Below are 19,895 nucleotides of genomic sequence, written 5' to 3'. Positions count from 1 at the left end.
GACATTGGCTGACTAACCAAGCTGGTGTGGCATATAATTTCCAGTTTCTCATGGAGTTTACAGCTTGCAGTCTGGTTTCTATGAGAGACAGGAAAGTTGTCATTTTGTTGACTTTACAAATTGTACAGAATCCTGCTGAGCAGTGGGAAAAGATCTCAGGATCCTGTATCCACAAATTTGTTCCGCACATTTGCCATAGTGAATTGCTTTCTCTTCTCTGGAAAGCACAGAGCTGAGCCTATGTTGTTGTTGTTTAGTTGTTTAGTCGTGTCCAATTCTTCGTGACCCCATGGACCATAGCACGCCAGGCACTCCTGTCTTGCACTGCCTCCCGCAGTTTGGTCAAACTCATGTTCGTAGCTTTGAGAACACTGTCCAACCATCTCGTCCTCTGTCGTCCCCTTCTCCTAGTGCCCCCAATCTTTCCCAACATCAGGGTCTTTTCCAAGGATTCTTCTCTTCTCATGAGGTGGCCAAAGTATTGGAGCCTCAGCTTCACCACCTCCCAAAACTGGAGTTCCTGAGCGTTAGAAGGTAGAATATCTTCTTCACATGAAGTTGTGCTATGCTTCTGGGTTGTCAATCATATTTCAAATGCCCACATGATGACAGAGACATCAATTTTGTCTGGATACCAAGGCTAGTCAAAATCTGAGGGAATCTGCCTACAGGGAAGCTCTCTGGCAAGGGGGCAAAGGAATTGGGATTTATGCTTGAGAAAATGGTCAAAGAAGTTAGGAAATGGAGGGAAGAATATGCTTAACATCCAGCAATTGCTCAGCAATTCGAGGAGAAGATTCAGTTCAGTTCAAGTTAGTGCTGCTTTGAATGTAACCCACTAACCTCACTCCATATAACCATCTCCTATTTGACACACCATTACAAGTACCCAATGCAGCAATGTTAATTGGGTCCTCTAATAAGGATTCAAACCTGCTCGTTAGCAATCCAGTGAAACATCATAAAACAGAACCCATAAGTAAAAAACAGAGATTCAAGATTGTAACTGAAATAAATCATTTGATTTATTGACGTGTAATTCTTCATTTAAGGTGGGAGTGGGAAACCTCAGGTTTGGGGGACAGACATGATTTTTCAGGCTTCTCTTTTGAGCCTGTGGCTCTCCTTGGGCCTCAATGCCCTTGCTCCACACCCTCCTCAAGTGCTTCTGCCTGATAGGAAGTGTCCTTGAAATGCGGTAATGCCTCTGATTTTGTGTGTGTAGGAAACCACTGACTGACTGAAATGTAGCCTGTAAAAAAGGTAAGAGATGATTGTGTTGCTCCACTTACTTTTGTCTCTGGCCATGCTCACTACTGACATGTTACCCCCAGAAGTTTGTTTATAAGGCAATACAGCCCTCACATCATGCCTGCATTGATAAAGCACCCAACTCATTTTCTATGTCAACTGAAGATTTGCCCACTGTTTAACTTCCTGCAGCTCATCTCCTTGTGAAATAGTATTTCTAAGCTCCATCTCATATTAACACATGGGAATAAATTTATAGTTACCAAGCAGGGGTGTGGGACCTTCAGCTGAGGGAGAACATCTGAAAGAAGTGTTGGTAGACAGCAAGGAGAGAGAGAGAGAGAGAGAGAGATTTTTAAAAATTAAAAAAATACATTTTATATAGATCGGAACTGGATCCAGGGATGGAATTGCAAATCTTACATCAATTTTATTACTTAAATAGACAAACTCATTTATGACATAGATTATTGATTACCTTAACCTGAATCAACAAATTATTGATTACCTTAACTCCCACATTTTTTCTCACCACATTTTTCTGAAACATTGCAACAATCAGAGGTGTACCTTGGGGTTGGCTGCATTGGCCCTTGCCAACAGCGCAGGCCAGGGGGTGCAAAATCACTTCCCTCTAGGTGCTTCAGCAGAGGAATTTCTGTAGAGCTCCCTCTTCAGTCAGTCTGCAGTGGGGTACCCTATGAGGACACACCTGCTTGACTCTCTGTCCAGGGCTGATGTGGTGATGGGGAGACATCAGGGAGATGCTTAATTTAGCACAGCCAAGTTGCTTTCCCCTGGTTTCTTTCCCACATCGACCAATTTCCAGGATGTGCATGTTTACCCCAGAGAGCAAGGGCCATTAACTTGAGCAGCGCTTACTTCTGAGTACAGTGTGCAATCGGGTACAACCTCCAAATTAGTGCCTTTCTGCTGGTGCCTTGTCAGAAGTAACAAAAAGGGAAGTGAGGTATTGTCTGACGTTCCTGCCTCCGGCCTGCCAGATTTAGGCTGCAGTCCTGTGCACCCACTTTCCTCGGAGTAAGCCCCATTGAACTCGGTGGGGTTTATTTTTGAGTAGACATTTATAGGATTGCGCTGCTAAATACTCAGTTTGTCATTATTGAATCCTATCGTGTGTGTTTTCTGGAGGTTTTTTATTTTGGAGTGGGGGTCCTACATCCCCTTGCCAAGGGAGCCTAGTTATGCCTCTGACAACAATGCTTACAACTCTGAATCCACCATGACACTATTTTCACCTTATCATGTTCTTTAGCATCTTTTCAAAAGGAACACATACCCTGTAATTTGATTTATGCTGCTATGGTCAAAACTGCTATGTTACCAAGAAGGAGTTTGCACAAAAGTGGCACAGACTTAAACTTGCCCCATATAAATTAAAGTGTGAGAGACAGTTTATATCCTATAACCTGTGTGTGCCCAAGTTAACATATTTGTGTACTCTTTAATGCAAGGAGTTCAGGGTAAATAGAGTGTTCACAGGGGGAGAGGGTGTTTTGCAGGTACTGCCAAGCCCTTCAGCCGTTCACTGGAAATCTGTCTAAAGGAGACTGCCACCCAGAACATACTTCCAAATGTGAATATTTCAGATTTTTTGTTTACATAAACACATAATAGTGACTGTATGTTAATGTTTTAGCTGATTAGGTGCTTTTCTCTTGACTGTGGCAAGTTATATGTTGAGCTGCTCTTCTATCAGTGAACATGTAGGGGCACTGTAGTACTATTTTTAAAGTTCCCTAATCTGCAGATACTGCCAGAATCATGGCTGTTCTAATGACTGAAGTAAATTTAGTACTGCAAAACCATATGTACGCTGTTGTCAATACAGTGGTACCTCGACTTACGAATGACTCAGCAACTGAATTTTCCGACTTATGAATGGGGGACACTTACAAATGTCTCGACATCCAAAAGGAATCCGCAGTGGTTTTAGATAGGGATTTTTCGACTTACGAATTTTTAGATAGGGTTGCTTCGACTTACGAATTTTGCGACCTACGAAGGTGGCTTCGGAACGGATTAAATTCGTAAGTTGAGGCACCACTGTATTAGATTTCCTTGGATTGTGTTAGAGCAATTTTCTGTTGGTGTGACATAAGTATATATCTCTATAATATTTATATGTTGACTGCCCAACAACAGTCTCTATAGGTGACTTAAAATTGAATTAATACTTTCCACCTCTGTATTCTACTTGACGTAACTTGGTTTGGTGATGGAAGGGAAATATGCCAATACAATAGAGGCTAATGTACTGTACAGTTCAAAGATTTTCAAAATTAAGAGTGGCAATAAACATTACCGTACTCGTATGTTATTAACATTCACCATAAAACTCCGGATAAATCTTACATGACTCTTAATTCGTTTAACACCTAATTTCCAAGTACCATTGTGAATAGGAGGTACAGGATCAGGTCTTCATTATGCTTTGCGAAAGTGATAGTATAGAGATGTCTATGATGACAAAAATGACAGCATTAATTAATATGACTCATATTTGTTTCACAATTTTCTCCACTTCTTTTTAATATTTCCTTCATGGAAAAATATTGTATCTAGTTTTGTTTCTCTTTGGCAGGTAATAATTAAAATTTATTTTTGTTTTATAAAGTACAAACTCCCAGATGCTAAGCAGCCTTTGAGAATTTGAGATTCTGATTTGTTAGAGTTACCATGATGAATTGGGTTGCATATTTATATATGCTACGCTACTATATTTAGAGTGTAATGGAAAATAATAAGTAAAGAAGTACGGACTATGGATACAGCGCTATATGTCTTGGAAATGATCCCTAGTATGAAATGTCCAACAGAGTCCATTAAAGAAGCTACACTTTAAGAGGAAATTTTGTGGATTGTAACCAACGCGACTCATGGAGAAAACCCATTGAAATCAGTTGATTTAAGTACACTGCTTTCACTGATCTACTGCAAGGATAGGGAACTAGTTTCACTCCAGAGGTGAGATTGGAATGTGGCCAACCTTCTGTGGGCCAAAGACAGAAGTGGGTTTGGCAAAAGTGTGTTCCCAATTGTTCCTTTGCAGTGTGGTTAGAATTTGGCAGGGATCAGATGAACTCAGGAGCACTAGAGACACTATTTGGAGTATAATTTAGTTGGACATCTTTGAGATGGGAAAATAGCTCCAGTTTTCTAATACAGATGATTTTATCATTGTAATTTGGAGTTTTGTAACCTGCTTTGGATGGGCTTTCCCTAGAAAAGCAGTATAAAGGTGAAGGAACCCCTGACCATTAGGTCCAGTCGTGACCGACTCTGGGGTTGCAGCGCTCATCTCGTGTTATTGGTCGAGGGAGCCGGTGTACAGCTTCCAGGTCATGTGGTCAGCATGACGACGCTTCTGGCGAACCAGAGCAGCGCACGGAAATGCCGTTTACCTTCCTGATAAACTTGGGTGGCGCTGTGGGTTAAGCCACAGAGCCTAGGGCTTGCCAATCAGAAGGTTGGTGGTTCGCATCCCCGCTACGGGGTGATCTCCTGTTGCTCAGTCCCAGCTCCTGCCAACCTAGCAGTTCGAAAGCACGTCAAAGTGCAAGTAGATAAATAGGTACCGCTACAGCAGGAAGAAAAGCAGTATAGAAATAGGTTAAAATAGATAACATTTTGAAATTTTACTAGTTAGGTACCGCTACAACAGGAAGAAAAGCAGTATAGAAATAGGTTAAAATAGATAACATTTTGAAATTTTACTAATTTTGAAATATTACTAATACTGTACCTTGTCTGATGTATGCTTCGCTAGCGAATGCATAGCTAAATTATGTAATAAGCGGAATATATTTTTTTTATAAACCATATGCCCTTTGGAAACTATTTAGTCCATTCTCAGATTTCTGTGATTGCAGCATGCAAACACAGAAACTAATTGTCTTGTTGGATCAGTCCAATTTGCATCTAATCCAGTATTCTGTTTCTAACACTGGCCAGCTAGATGCCCTCAGAAATTCACAAGTAGAGCATGACGGTTATGGCCATAGCTGCCAAGTTTTCCCTTTTCTCACAAGGAAGCCTATTCAGCATAAGGGAAAATCCCTTAAAAAAGGGATAACTTGGCAGCTATGGTTATGGCTACCCTGTGGATTGGGGGGGGGATTCAGTGACTTACATAGTTTGCCACCCCATGACTAAGAGAAAAATGGTATAAATATGCAACTTAAGCTAGTATTGCATATAACTTACATACAATGTAGGATTTGGTTTACTTGGCACTAAATTGGAGCTACTGTGTAACAAACATTTTGGATTTCTAGCTGAAGTTACTTGCAATCATGCATGGTTTTGAAAAGCCATTACAGCGGGATCACAGTTTGGAGGGATACAGCTGTTTTAGCAAACCTACGAAGGGCTCTTTAAACTATTTTTAAAAGTTAACATAGAAGATTGTGATTGCTGTTCAGCCCTCAATGAAGTGGCAAACTTTTAAATAAGAGAAATAATGTGTGCTAATCCATATGTATTTCCCTTCTCATAGCCCCCTGTAGCTGATGGAGTGGTTTGTTAATGAATAGCAAACTTTCATTAACAAGTTGGTGTCTTTTTGGAAACACACTGAACTTGCAAATGATCAGAATGGCACTTGGCATATCATTAGTGCATCAGGAATAAGCTGTAGAAAATGTGAAGAATTGGTTCATGCAGTTTAACAAAAGTACTTTAGAATTTAGGCTTTTCATTAGATGCTTTTGCCCCTTCTTGAGTCTCTCCCCCCTTCCTTTCTCTCCATTCTCTTGCTATCTGTACAGGCCCTTCTTTTCTTTTTTCCAAACCTCCCCCACCTCTGTTCAATGGCTAATCTGCAAAGTTCATGCTGCAACTGCTTCTTTGAGTGGGAGCGTTGTTCTGCCCATTTCGTACCAGCTTTGTTACTGTGCAGTATTTTTCAGCTGTTTGCGCTCATTATCATACAGCTGGCATTTGGAGGAGAGAGGGAAGCAGGCAGAAGCTGCACTGTCTGCAAGTATAAGAAGTTCTTTTGCAAGTGGGGTACTGGCAGATGGGGCATGTGTTTTCAACGGGTTTTGCTGATAACAGACTGCATTAAAAATCATTCTGAGAAAGTCTTAAGGTCAGCCCTATGAATTCAGAGCTTGAGAGGTATTCAGCTTTTGGAAGCCCTTTTTAGAATATTAATTAACCCAGCACATGAAAGTGACAAATGGCCTGTTTACATAACTGTTATTTCTCCTGCCTCTATTATACTTTTTTCCATTTAATGGTTTTACTCTTTCAACATCAATTAATTTTTATCATACCATTGAGAGGCAAGGTATAAATATTTTAATAGGTAAGCGATAGCGGTAAATTTGGGAAGGAGCCCACAGGTCAATGGAAATGTATATGCCTTACATGTAAAAGGGCTGCGCTTCATTCCCAAAGCATTTCCATCCAAGGGATTTCACACAGCAGGACTAGAGAACCATTTTTTTTGTCAGAGTATTCCATATTAGGCCAAAAGTCTCACTCATACATTGGTATGTATATTTAGGGTCAGTGTTTCAGGTTGAAGTTGGATTTTAACTTAGGTTTATTTATGACAGCGTAGGGAACCTTTGGCCCTTCGATTTGTGGCGTCTCTGAGTATTGGTCATGCTAACTGGGGCTGATGGCAGTTGAGGACCACAGATTCCCCTCCTCTGATTTACATAAGCCACTTTCATAAATGATACAAATACGGTAGGTATTGATAGCTATGTCATTTCTTCCCACAAATATTATTTGCATTATCTTTATCAATACCATTCTTTACCCACACATTCAGATTACTTATAACAGTTTTATTACAGTTTTATCTGACTCCATAAGGCTTTCTCAGTCTGTATTTGTCATAGTCATTCGGGTATCTCACATTGCCTAATTGCAGTCAGCAGACATCCTTTAGAAACATCCCCCCCCCAAAAAAACATTCCAGACTGATATAAATGAAATGTTTATTTAGATTAATAACATTAATCATTGTACTGATCACATTTGACTTATAAGTGATACATTCATAGAAGGTGGAAGGTTAAAAGATGCAAGCAATGACTAAGCACTACATTTAACAACAACAACAACAACAACAATTTTATTTATACCCCACCCTCCCCAGCCAAGGCCGGGCTCAGAGCGGCTAACACCAAATATAAAACAACTAGTTAAAATACCATTCAACAACAAGACTAAATACATTTAAATTTAAATTTAAAATTTAAAAATGCAGCCTATACAAAAAGGGGAAAGAAAGGGGAAATGGGGGAGGGGATCAGATTGGCTCCAGGCCAAATGCCAGGCGGAACAACACTGTCTTACAGGCCCTGTGGAAACCCGCAGGGCCCTGGTCTCAGGAGACAGAGCGTTCCACCAGGTTGGGGCCAGTGTTGAGAAGGCCCTGGTTCTAGTTGAGACTAATCTGATTTCCTTCAGGCCTGGGACCTCTAAGGTGTTACTATTTATGGACCTTAAGTTTCTCCGTGGGGCACACCGGAAGAGATGGTCCCGTAAGTACGAGGGTCCTAGTGCTCCTCAACTTTCTCACATTTTCAACAGGAAGTGTTACACGAGTTAAGTGAATCCCTTATAATCTTCTTGTCCTTAAATACATTGTTAGCCGTTTTTATGTTGGTCTTTTGCATTAATAAAGTAGGGCAGAGGTAGAGTTTGGCTGGCTATGGTTCATGCATATATATACCATTCTAAAAGCACTTCAGTCTTGTCACCACAATCATAGTATTGCATCTGATTTGTAGCATAAGATGAAATGGCCTCATTTTACCAAAGCTGCAGGAGATTTGGCAAGCTCTTTTATGCATCCTTGCAGCTGTGGCCTCTTTCACATATAACCATGTAAGCTATGGTAAAGATTTGGTGAAAAAGCTCCCCGTCCTCTCATCTTCCAGCGCATCATCAAGGAGGAAATCAGAAGCTCTTACTTTTGTTTTAAGTAACAGCAGTTTATCGTTATTTAGAAACCTGTGACAAACTCTGGTTAATCTTAACATTAGTTGAGGGAAACAAGTCAGCTTCAAAATCTTGCTTTATGACCGGGTTGGGGAATCTGTGGTGCTCCCATATCCCTGACCATTGATCATTGGCCTGGTGGCTAGGGGTAATACCATAGTTGTTGGGATTCCAAACAACATTTGGAAGGTCTAAGGTTGTTATTTATTAAATTTGTTACTCATAAAACATCTAGGCCATGTACAAAACAATAGAAGAAAACATCAAAACACAATAAATACAAAAGCTGAAACCAAAGCAATTTCACCTAGTAGCAAAAGTTGTATCAAAACTATAAAAAAACTTTACATCCCTCATACCCTCATGAACACTGAAGAATAATTGATCTACAGCATTGCTGGTTTATGATTCTGACTTAAGGTTGACCACAATTTTAGTTTTTTCGGGTTCAGACTTAATGATAGCCATGGTTAATTGAAAACACAAGTGAAATCCTCCTGCTCTTTAGTGTCACTTTAAGGGCAGCAGTGAGAAACATAAGGTGCATGGGTTCAAACTATTTTCAGATGCCTTACTTGAATTCAATTTTAGAAAGTATTTATTGACTAAGGGTTGCAAAAGTTAAATGTGCGTAAGTTTTGAGTCGACTATTCATGTCTAAGCATTTGCCATTACAAACATTGAGGTTACTATCCATTTTTGTCTGCTTTCCTGCATATATGTTGAAGCTGAATTGGGGAAATGAAATATCAAAGGTCATGTTCCACAAATTGTCTCTGCTCCCACTGCTACCCTCACCACACCACACCCCCCCAAAGAACAGACCAACCTACTTTTTGAAGGAATAGCAACTGCTAGGGGAAGGTATGTGTTCAGGTCCTCTGCAGAGTACAAACTGGTCTTCTCATCTTCTGTTAGAGCACTTGATGGTTGCAGCAAAGGTGTACCTTCTGTTGTCCATCTTAAACAATGCTTTTAGGAATCTACACCCATTTTGTGCATGCATGTGCGTGTCTCACAACAACTGTTGAAAGCTACGAGACAAAGCAAAAAAAAGGTTAAGGGAAGGATTCATTTGATTTCAGCCCTTGAGTTGAGAGTGAGAAGCTCCTATTATTACAGTATTATCATTACTGTTACATTTATATACCACCTTTCCTCCAAGGAACTCAAGATGACATACTTCCCCTCTCCATTTATTCTCACAACAGCCCTGCAAGGTAGGTGAGGCTTAAGACTGTGACTTTCCCATGATCACCCAGCAATCTTCAAGGCTGAGTGTGGATTTGAGCACCAGAAAGCAAAATCCTATTTATGCCATCAGAGGAACTGTTTGTATCATGTTAAACCACTAAAGAGACTCCCAGGCTTCTGAAGCAGTGAATATTTCTCTTTAGTGTCATTATGCATTGGGCCATTCAGTCCAAAAATATGTGCATAAGTAAAATTTAGCTCATACAAAGGCTTTGTAGATTTGTTGGGCCACATATTTCTGGTTGTGCAAAAATAGAATTGTAAACCAGGAAGCAACCAAAAGATGTTGTGATCTATAATTTGCTGTATTGTGTCACTGAGGAAAAAAAGAACATGGGTTTTCAAATAATTTGAATTACTTTTTGTCCCACAATCAATAAGACACGAGTTCTGTAGCTTTCATCAGACAACCAAACAAAGGTATTGATAAGTTGGTTAAATAATATGTAGTGCTCTTGTTTATGGGAAGCTAACCTTTATTTTGTTGATGTTTGCTTTCGTTTAGAGAAAAGAATAGATTGTTACTGAAGTGTCTTTATTACAGAAGCAGAAAAGTGATGGGGCAGATACTTCTCTTTAGTCATTATTCCAAGTCATTACCCTTAGTTAATCTTGTTGTTATCCTTCCATTTCATTAACTTATTGTAAGAAGAAAGTAGTAGACTAGTTTTAAATCTTAGTTTCTGTCAAATGCAAAGCAAAATGTCATTAATTTGTACACGCATGGTGGACTGAAATATCCCTAATAACAGGCAATCCTGTCCACGTGAAAAAAAGAAAAGAAAATTGGCTTTGAACCTTAGGGACTCATGCTATAGAAACGCTTTTCATTTGGTTTGAACAAATTTGCTTGCTTGATAACTCCAATTGTAGCCTCTGTCCATGCAAAATTATATAGCAAACACTGAATGACAATGGGTTAGGGAAACTTGAAAGAACTTAATGTGACCTCCAGCATTCTAGAAATTCCTTTCTGATGTGTACAGATTTGGTGATGTCTCCAATTGGTTGGACAAGAAACAAAACTTCAGGCTAGGTTGCGTCTTAATTTTTGCAGACAGAAGAAAGTTGTCATGGCAATAATTCAAGACAGATGATGGGTGTATGAAAGTGAAGAGAATTGTCTCCATTCTTGTCTGCATGTATTTTCTGAGTACAAAAGGAAATAATTAGACGCATCTCAGCTAGGTACATTGCTGGTAGATGTTCACAACTTCAGTATAGAGTTGGGAAGAGCTGGGCACCATATTTTATGGAGTACTTCCAAGGCATTAAAATTACGTACATTAAAATGCCCAAGTAACCAAGAACTTTAATTTTTACACTGTGTAGTAATAAGACATTATCATATACTTAGTGCTTAGTCCTGAATTTCATTATTGGTTTGCTTTTTCAGCATACAGATGCAGATTTTTGTGGTGCAACTGTGTAGAAAAATGAGCCAGTTCCCATTTAAAAGCAATTATGGGAAGAAATATATTTGGAGAAAACTGTCTTTCCCAGAAATATTTGGTGTACCCTACCCTGTCTTTTTTTTTTGTATTGATTCATTATGTCGAGCTTTATAAGTTACAATTGCGGGGGTGGGGGGTGGGGGAGTATTACAAATTTTACTTCATTCCCAAGGTGTTTTGAACACTAGAGTAACTGCTTCACAAATACGATAGTTAGATTACCTCCCCACATGGGCTGTTTTAGATAGCTGTGGTTTAGTGTTATAAGAATGAGCCTCAGACTTGTCTCCTTTCCCTCTCCATCCCTGCTTCCTCTTTTAAAGTAATCATAGTTTCCCATTATAACCTAACACTGGGGAGCTCCAGTGGTTAGTTCAAAGAGGAAAGGATTAAATCGTGATTCTTAGAGCTCTCCACAGTTTGGACATAATGGAAAACTCTAGTTAGTTTGGAAGCATACACTTCCAAGCATGCACTTTGGAGCACTGCAAACCCATCTAGTACTCTTCAGTTGGTGGAAGTTGAATCTATGAAGCTCTCCATCACTGCAGCAGGCTTCGAGTGCTATAATACTATAATACTATTTTCCTCAACAATGTGTGTGTTGGGGGGCAGGGCGGTAGGAAGCTTGACTTTATTTAGAAAGATATGCTCACAATTTGGCACCTTCACATGATCTCAGCAGTCTTCCTCCGGGCATTCTCTGTGATCGCTCACTGGAGTTATCAAAGCATTCATCAGAGTTAAGAAAACTCATTACTAGAGCTTTAAAACATGGAGAGCCCCCCCCTTTAGACATTATATGTGACGTATGCTGAAAAGCCTTTTCTACATCTGCAACTATAAACCCGGCGTCTGGCCTCTTAACCATATGGGATGAGCTTTTTTGATATATGCATGCCACCTGAATATAAGTTCCTGAAATTGCTTGCCTCCCTACTGACTTACTGAATTGATGTCCTGCAATTTCTCCAAGAGCTCAACGCAGTGTAGGTGCTTCAGAACGAGATCAAGTGTGAATCAAGACAGAATGGAAATAAAGTTGTTATAAAGTTGAATGACTGTTAGTTTATAGCGCTTCCACAACCCTAGCAGATTAGGGAATTTGCAATTTGGGAATTATCCTGGATCCACTGTTTAGAATCTTGTGCAGTAGCTTTCGCCAGAAGTGCTTTTCTGCCAACTTCGTTCTACTTTATCCGTCAACTGTTTTGTTTACTAGAGTGCAGGTCTCTGACAAGCACCATTTATTCTGAGGTAACTTCCCTGATTAATTTCAGCAATGTAGTCTACCATGGGGCTGCCGTGGAAATAAAAATAAATAAATAAATAAAGTATGTCTCCACAACACCTGATGAAAAGTAGGAGCTTGTTCACTCAAGTATCTGCAAGCTGCTTCCCAATAGCTTCCAGCCCCAATTCAAAGTGATGGTGTTGGCCCATAAACCTTTTTAATGGTATGGACCTAGCATACCTCAGAGTGCCTGTTGCTCTGATGACTCGATAGGAGCGTTTCCCTGCAAACAGCAGTGATGTTGCTTGGGAAAACCAGTACTACTCTGTACTACCACATCCGTTACTATAATGAATACTGCATGAAATATGTGTCCCGTGTGTGACAATTCCAGTTCTCGTGATGAGTGATGCAGTTGCTTCCTCCCTCGGTGCAGGCATGCACATCTGATAACCTTTTCAATGAATTATTGAGAAACTGAGCGGTTCCCTGTTGTACCACTCCAGTGTGCAAGCATGTTCCCTTCTAGAACCGACTTGTTCTTTTCCCCTTAAGTGGGGAAATTACTATAGTGGACTCATCATTAAATCTGGGGGGCGGGCAGGGAAACAGCTAAACCAGACTACCTGTTTCAGTATGGAACAAAAATCTACAACTTCTTTCAGGGAAAGAAAAGGGTTTTTTTATTTAAGTAAAAAGGGAGCCATCTGCATTCAAGTACAAATAGCCTGTTTGTGTAAATAGGGAAATTGGCCTGTTTTCCTAAAGCATGGAATATTTGTAATTGCTTCAGACCGCTATGGATTTTCAGGCCAAAGCTTAGAAATTGAGCATTTGTGAATTTTTCTCCTTCCACTGGCAACCCACAGTGTAATATTAAGGGAGTCTGAAATGCAAAGTGCTCTCTTGAGCTTCACTGCTGTGTGTTCTGACCAAGTGTGTTCCCAGTTGTCATCTGGTCATCTGATCTCACTTATGTAATCAAAGTACCATCAGCACAAAGGGAGTAGCACTCTAGCCTTCTTTGTTTGTAAAAAGATGTAGTAGTCATTTTCTCCTACCCTATGGTACTGAATATTCTACGCCTGTAGGAATTACTGCTGCTTATGCTACAGCACCAGTGATAATTAGTAGTGTATGATACTATTCTTTGGCCATTGGTGATAAATTTTATATTACTTTACAAAGCCCTGGACCATGAAGGGACCATGAAGGGCATATAGCCCAACCCTCTGCAATGCAGGGATCTTTTGCCTTGCTCATGTGGGGCTTGAACCCATGACCTAAGATTAAGAATCTCATGCTCTATCCACTGAAACTATGTTGGATTATTCATTGTGCTAGCTGCAATCATTGCTGCTGTGAATGACCACAATGCTTACCTTGTAGACATTTTAAGCTTTACATAGAATTGTCACCACTAACCCCTTGTATTTCTAGTTAATTTGGCTCCTAGTGTTTGCATATATTCAGTTATTCTCTCTCTTACCAAACTTTAAGGGGAAACTAAAGGGAGTGTCCTTTAAGCCTTCCTGTGTTGAGCAGAAAAGTCTGTCAGAGGATTGTAACCATGTTAGGATAAATTTGTCTTTCCCACAGTTGGGTCTCTGGTTGCATGGGGGTCTTGATCGTGGGGAGAAGTGCATGATCCATCAAAGGGAGAAGTGATTGTGCATACAGCATTTCATATATAGGTTTCAGGAGTCCTGAAGAGGGCTGCACTTGTATGATGCAGTGGTTAGACTAGGATTGGGGAGACCAGGTTCAAGTCCTATCTCAACTCTGATGCTCACTGTTAAGCTTGGCCCAGCCTCTGTCTTACAGCCTAACCTACCCCACAGACTTGTTCTGAAGATAAAATGGCAAGGTGTTTGAAGACTGCCTTGAACTCTCTCTGATATATAAATGTAATAAATATCAATACAGGATAACACTTGGTGCATCTGCGGAATAGGAGTCTACAAAAGTTTTTGCCATAAGAATCTGCTGTTCTGTTTTGGTACAAGAATACTTGTTCTGTAACAGACTGCTGCTCCTGATCAGATATTAATGGAAGATCTCAGCGAAACCAGAATTAAGATTTCTGCTAATCTCCAGCCTTCCTTTTTTTTGTTTTACCACAATAGTATATGAGTTAAACGTTTTATACACTTTTCATGGTTCATTTTGAGGACTGATATTTAGCATCTGAATTTTGACAACAGGCATATCCATTAACCACAACTGGGTCCTTTCCGCCACGGCCACCCCCCCCCAAAAAAAAGACTTTAAGAAATGAGTAGCTATAACTAATTCACAGGGCTGCATGTATGCTCTAGTCTAGAGTCTCCATTTCATCAAGAATGGTGATGAAGAAATTGCGTACATTATATAGGCTCAAGATTAGAACAGATGTCTAGTTGTGGTATAGGCCCTTTGATCTTATGATCCCCTTTAAAATAACCTGTTTTGCTAATGATGAACAGTACAGATTTCAGGAATTCAGTTGTTACTTAACTTGGCTAAGAAAATTTAAAGCATAAAACCTAGTAATTTTGGTTTTTAATGTATAACTTGCTAACAAACGTGCCTGCTAAAAGTTTAATAAGTTGTTTTTGGAAAGCCAGTAGGGAAATAATTGTATAGGCATAAATAATCTGCAGTTACTTAGACTGCAGCTTGGGGGAGCTTACTGTCTTCTCTAACATACACACTGTCCTCCTCTCTGTATTTTGGTTCTCTTACACACAAACACCGAATTCCTGTTCATGCTTGATTTACTTTTGTTTGCTTGTGACAAGACAGGCATTTGACAGTCATGTAATGCAAGCACATAAGTTCCCTCTGTAAAATGGGGATAATGTCTTCCTGTTTTACTTACTGTATTTATTTATTTTATATCCTGCCTTCCGTAATGGAACCAAGATTGTGTGCATGTGTTGGTCATCCATGCAGGCACTGACTTGACCCAGACTTGCTTTAGCTTCTGCCAGTTGGTGTCCCTCATGTACCCTCAGATCATACCCTGGGATTTATGCTTTTATACCCACTGTAGTAGAAGCTTAAATTTACTAATGCTCTTTGAGTGCCAGATATTTCCTTAACCTTTCTCTGAATAATGACCTTTTTTAAAGCATTTGTGACAGAAGAAAATTGGGCACAGGAACTCTTTAATACCATAGTCAGATAAGATGTAATGTCTGGTTTGGACTATCATTCCAGGCTTTGTAAACTCTGGTTTTTGAAGTCAGGAATGAGCATTGGGGGCTGAGCACTCATCCATTGTGTGCCAGCTTTGACACAAAGGTCCTGGGTGGTCCTAAGTTTCCTGTTATGTCCAAATTAGGGAACTGTAGCTTCATATTAGTTCACAAACCAGGAAAATAGCCAACAGTCCTAACTTATTAACCAGTAATAGGCCTAAGAAGAACAGTAATATCCAGCTTTCTTTTCTTTTCTTTTAGTAAGCTTTTAGCATTTTTGGAACCTGATATATTTTAAAACTTGAGGCAAAACATACAGACACCATTCTTCTCATTTCTTGTGAGAAAGTTAGAGGGAAAATTCCGGCAGACACCCATGTATTTGAGAGAGAGAGAGAGAGAGAGAGAGAGAGAGAGAGAGAGAGAGAGAGAGAGAGGACAGTCAGACAGACAGATGCACATAGTAGATAGGTGCATGTAATTTGTGGGCACGTGTAAGAGAGAGGGAAGGAGGGGGAGCACATGCATGTATGGTCTGTGAGCAGGAGGAGTAGGGGTAGAGATGTGTATATGGCCTGCGTGTATCTGTGGTCTCTGAGAGAGAGGGAGAGATGTATATGAGGAATGTGTGTGCATGAGTGAGTTGAGAGATGCATGTGTGCATGTGGCCTGTATGTGTGCTCTGCGTGTGCAGGAGCAAGAGTGGTGTGATCACCGTGTATATTTTTGCTGGTACCTGTATTGGGAAATGCTCCATTGTTATTAGACAATGTTTGTGATGTTGGAGAGAGGTGGTGGTGGTGAGGAGAACTCAGGACATAGCTGATTTCCCATGGTAAGCCTTTGACTGTCTTGGGTGGGTGGGAAGCATCAATGACCGAACACTCTCTAATTTCACCATGCCCCCACAGCAGGCATGCTGTGTTATGCCATGGCAACCATTTTGTGACTGGTGCCCATCGTGCTTCCTTAAAATTCAAAATGTGCCTTCTGGTCCAAAATTTACGTATGTCTGCACCATACCTATATCATGACACTATTTTTTTAATAAAAAACAACAACTAAAAATCAGCAGCCAGTTTTGAGGCCAAAAATAAATACCCAAACCAGACTTCTGTCAGGGACACATCAGATTGTAGGGAAAAAGTAGGAACATTTTAAAAAGTGGAAGCTTTAAAAATGTTTCATATTATAATAGAAGTGGGGGAAAGGAACACTGTGTTCATGGCAAAAATGCCATCTGGAGAAAATACGAGCATACTTCCACGCAAATGTCGTACTGCAGTGTATTAAGGGTAGCAGAAGTATCATGTTCACGACACGTGATAGCTCCACTTGACTGAACAGGCTTCATCTGATGTTTTATGTTCATATATTTGGAATATGAACTGTAACATGGTGTAGCTTTTCTCCCCCTTTGATGCAAATCTGCCCCCTGCAACAATCCATAGAGGGATTCAGCTGGATCTGGATCTTGTGAAAGTGTTCAGCTAAAACTTGGTTCTTGTCATTCAGCAACCTGATAGCTGATTGCATGTGGACCCTTTTGCAAGGCTGTAGGGGTCTCCCTAGGAAGTGACTATGGGTGGGGGGATCACCTAATGGTGCAAGTGGTCATATGAATCTGCTCTGTGAAATAGACATGTTCAAGGTCTGTCATGACAGTAGCTTTCAAATATGTTTGAGAATAGGACCACAGATAGTATAGTTAAATAGCAGAAATACAGATTTAAGTTATGGTTATTTTAAACAAAAACATTTTGGAGGGTGATTCTGCAGTAGCATCAACTGTGTTTGAGAGGGGAGTGTCATTGAATAATTATTTCAGTTTTTTGTCGTGGGATGGACAAGATGACCTCATGAGTTTTCTCGTCAGTTCTGTTATTTTGTAAGCACAACTTTTTTTTAAAAAAAAATCCACAATAGGAAGGAATTAATATTTAAATCAAACTAGTTGCATATTTTATTATGATTGGATTGAGCGCTAAACGTAAGAATGAAGTTCATTACTATTTCCCCTCCCCCAAATGAGAAATGTAGGCTGCTTGCCGAAGGAAATGCTTATCTCAAATTAATTTGAAATTAACTGCATTTTTATGCAGCAATGTTTGAACCCATTAGATGCACTGGCATAAAGGTCCAGTCAGCTTGCCGGAGGGCCACCGTATAGCTGTAATTAGTGAAAATCGCCTTGTTTGCTTCAGCTCGTAATCGTGAATTATCCAGTGCTCTCCTGTTTGTTTAAAATATTGGGGGGGGGGGGAGAGATAAATTAGCCAGGTTTGAGAAGATAGTTAAAGATATCCAGCGTTTCCTTCGAGCCCAGTGGCCAATGTGAGGATGGCGAGGGGACGGTTTAATTTCCTGCCGAAGTCCTTCCCATGCTGTGTGCTCACAGGCTCCTTGGAGCTGAGCACCATATAATTGATGTGCAGCCTGCATTGCTGAAGCTTGGACTGCACCATTCGCAGCGTGAGGGAAGATGTAATCTGATCTCCGTGCCGCTCGGGGAGGAATCTGTTCAGTCAAGGCTTTGACAGGGCAAAGTCTCCTCCAATAATCTTCCCCCCTCGCTCATTATTCCCTTAAGTTCTCCTCAGACAAGCTGTACGTATGTATGTGTGCCGGGAGGAGGAGGAGGTTTTTGATACGGAGCTTCGTTCCTCGCATTCACGGTGGAGTTTGCTTGCTGCTGCTTCTGCTTCTGCTGCCTGATCTTCCTTCTCCGACGTGCCCGAGCATGTCCACATTAGAGTCTGTGACATATCTACCTGAAAAAGGTTTATATTGTCAGAGGCTACCAAGCAGCCGGACACACGGGGGCACGGAACCGCTGAAGGGGAAAAATACCGAAAACATGGGGTTCTACGGCACTTTAAAAATGATTTTTTACAAAGTAAGTAACCGGTATGGTGGGTGTCCCCCTTCCTCTATGTATCTATATAGACGTGTGACTCTGTGTGTGTAGGTGCCTATGTGTGTGCGTGTCTGCTGAGGAAAGAAAAATCTGTATCATCAGAGATGGCTGCGGTATCTCTCTGTATCCCCCCCCCCCCCTTTGGTGGTGCCTGGATGCTTAACATGCTAGACGCTGAATAAAGGCAAATAATGAAAGGGCTCAATGAGATGCGAAATCCTTTTATTTTAGGAGTCTGCATGAGAAACCAAAGAAACAGCAGACTATTTACCTTTGACTGAACTGGCTCTTCAGCTCAGCACTTTAGCCTGTTTTTCCCCCTCCCCCCCTTTTTAAAAAAGACCCTTTTCTACTTTCACTCAGTATTTCATGTTCATTTTGAAGCTTTGGATGCAAATAGTACTGATGTTAACATGTAATTGCTTATATCAAAGAGACATTTTGAGCATGCTGTGAAACGTTTCAGAGATACAGTGTATTCCCAAGAGCAATGCAGAATACAGTCTGCAGGATCTGTTATTTTTTTAAAAAACAACAACCATAATTTTCTACAAGATTGTGTGTTTCTTCAGGTACTTGTGGAGCAAGTTTTTGAATTTCACAGAAATCCCTACAAAATGCAGTTGTTTACACTAGATACCTCTAACTTCTTTTTAGTCTAACAAAGTGGTAATTTTATTAAGAGTATTTCATAGAGTGCCAAGTGCTAAGCTTTTGCAGGTTTCCCAGTGCTGTACCTAAAACAGTTGGAGCTTAAAAGGGATGGAAAAAGTTTCCTACAAATATTAAGAAAACAGGAGTTTGGTTGCATCCTTGGATAACTGCCTGTTGTCTAGAATGTATCCCATGCTTTTGAGAAAATGAAGTTGTGTTCTGAGTAGGAGTTAAGTGTTATAATTCATATTCCTAACATTTGTTTGCTGAAGTAAAATAAATCATTTCGTAGCCGGAAACAAGAAATATTACTGCTAGAATATCATAATATCCCCTAGGGGAGAATCAGTTTAATTTTTAATGGAGGTTAAAAGCATCTAGTATATGAACCCCCATTTCTGGAGCTGCAATTTGGTTATAATAAATCGATGTCTTTTTCTAAATATGGGAAGTGCTTTCCAAGGGTCTTCAGACATCCTCCTGTACATGGATAAAAATATGGTCTCCATTATCCTCAGCCTTGCTCTGAAAAAAGGTTGCTGGTGGAGAAGGCTTTTTGGTTCTGTGTGGTGCATGCTGTGTATTGTCCCATGTGAGGCACAGGCTCACAAATAAGGCTGAGCACAAGAGGAGTGTTTCCATTATTGCTCAAGTGAAATAGATAAGCATCACAATTTAAATGGAAAGCTTGTTTAAAAATAAAGCACAATTCATAAGCGTAAAAATATAAGTACAGAATTAAGAGAATGCTTATTTCCTTAGTGAAAATGCACTTTGGTATCTTGAATGATTCTAATGTATCTTCGGTGTCAGCAAACAGCCACAACACATAGTGAATGTCCATTTTAAAAAAAAAATGGGAATGGGAAAATGCATTTGCATGGTAGTGTATATTTGATTTTAGCTGCCAACAACTGGTATGAAACCAGTCATTTTAAATAGCTGCCATATTAAGGAAAACAACC

General features: G+C 40.2%; 1 protein-coding gene across 5 annotated transcripts in view; it reads left to right on the top strand.

The window, feature by feature from the left end:
* FBXW7 (F-box and WD repeat domain containing 7) overlaps window positions 1-19,895 on the top strand; it is a 126,082-nt gene that overhangs the window by 61,088 nt on the left and 45,099 nt on the right. The window contains exon 1 of one of the 5 annotated variants that reach the window (XM_035114050.2): window positions 15,803-18,255. The exons of the other annotated variants lie outside the window; for them this stretch is intronic. Within the exon in view, the coding sequence (XP_034969941.2) occupies window positions 17,977-18,255 (279 nt within the window). The 5' untranslated portion in view covers window positions 15,803-17,976. Of the gene's footprint in view, window positions 1-15,802; window positions 18,256-19,895 lie in introns of those variants that run through there. 5 annotated transcript variants of the gene reach the window in all.

Source organism: Zootoca vivipara, chromosome 9 (genome assembly GCF_963506605.1).
Source record: "Zootoca vivipara chromosome 9, rZooViv1.1, whole genome shotgun sequence".
In the NCBI taxonomy this organism is placed as follows: Eukaryota; Metazoa; Chordata; class Lepidosauria; order Squamata; family Lacertidae; genus Zootoca; species Zootoca vivipara.
Note: the sequence above shows the minus strand (reverse complement) of the source record. Positions and strands in the feature narration are given on the sequence as shown.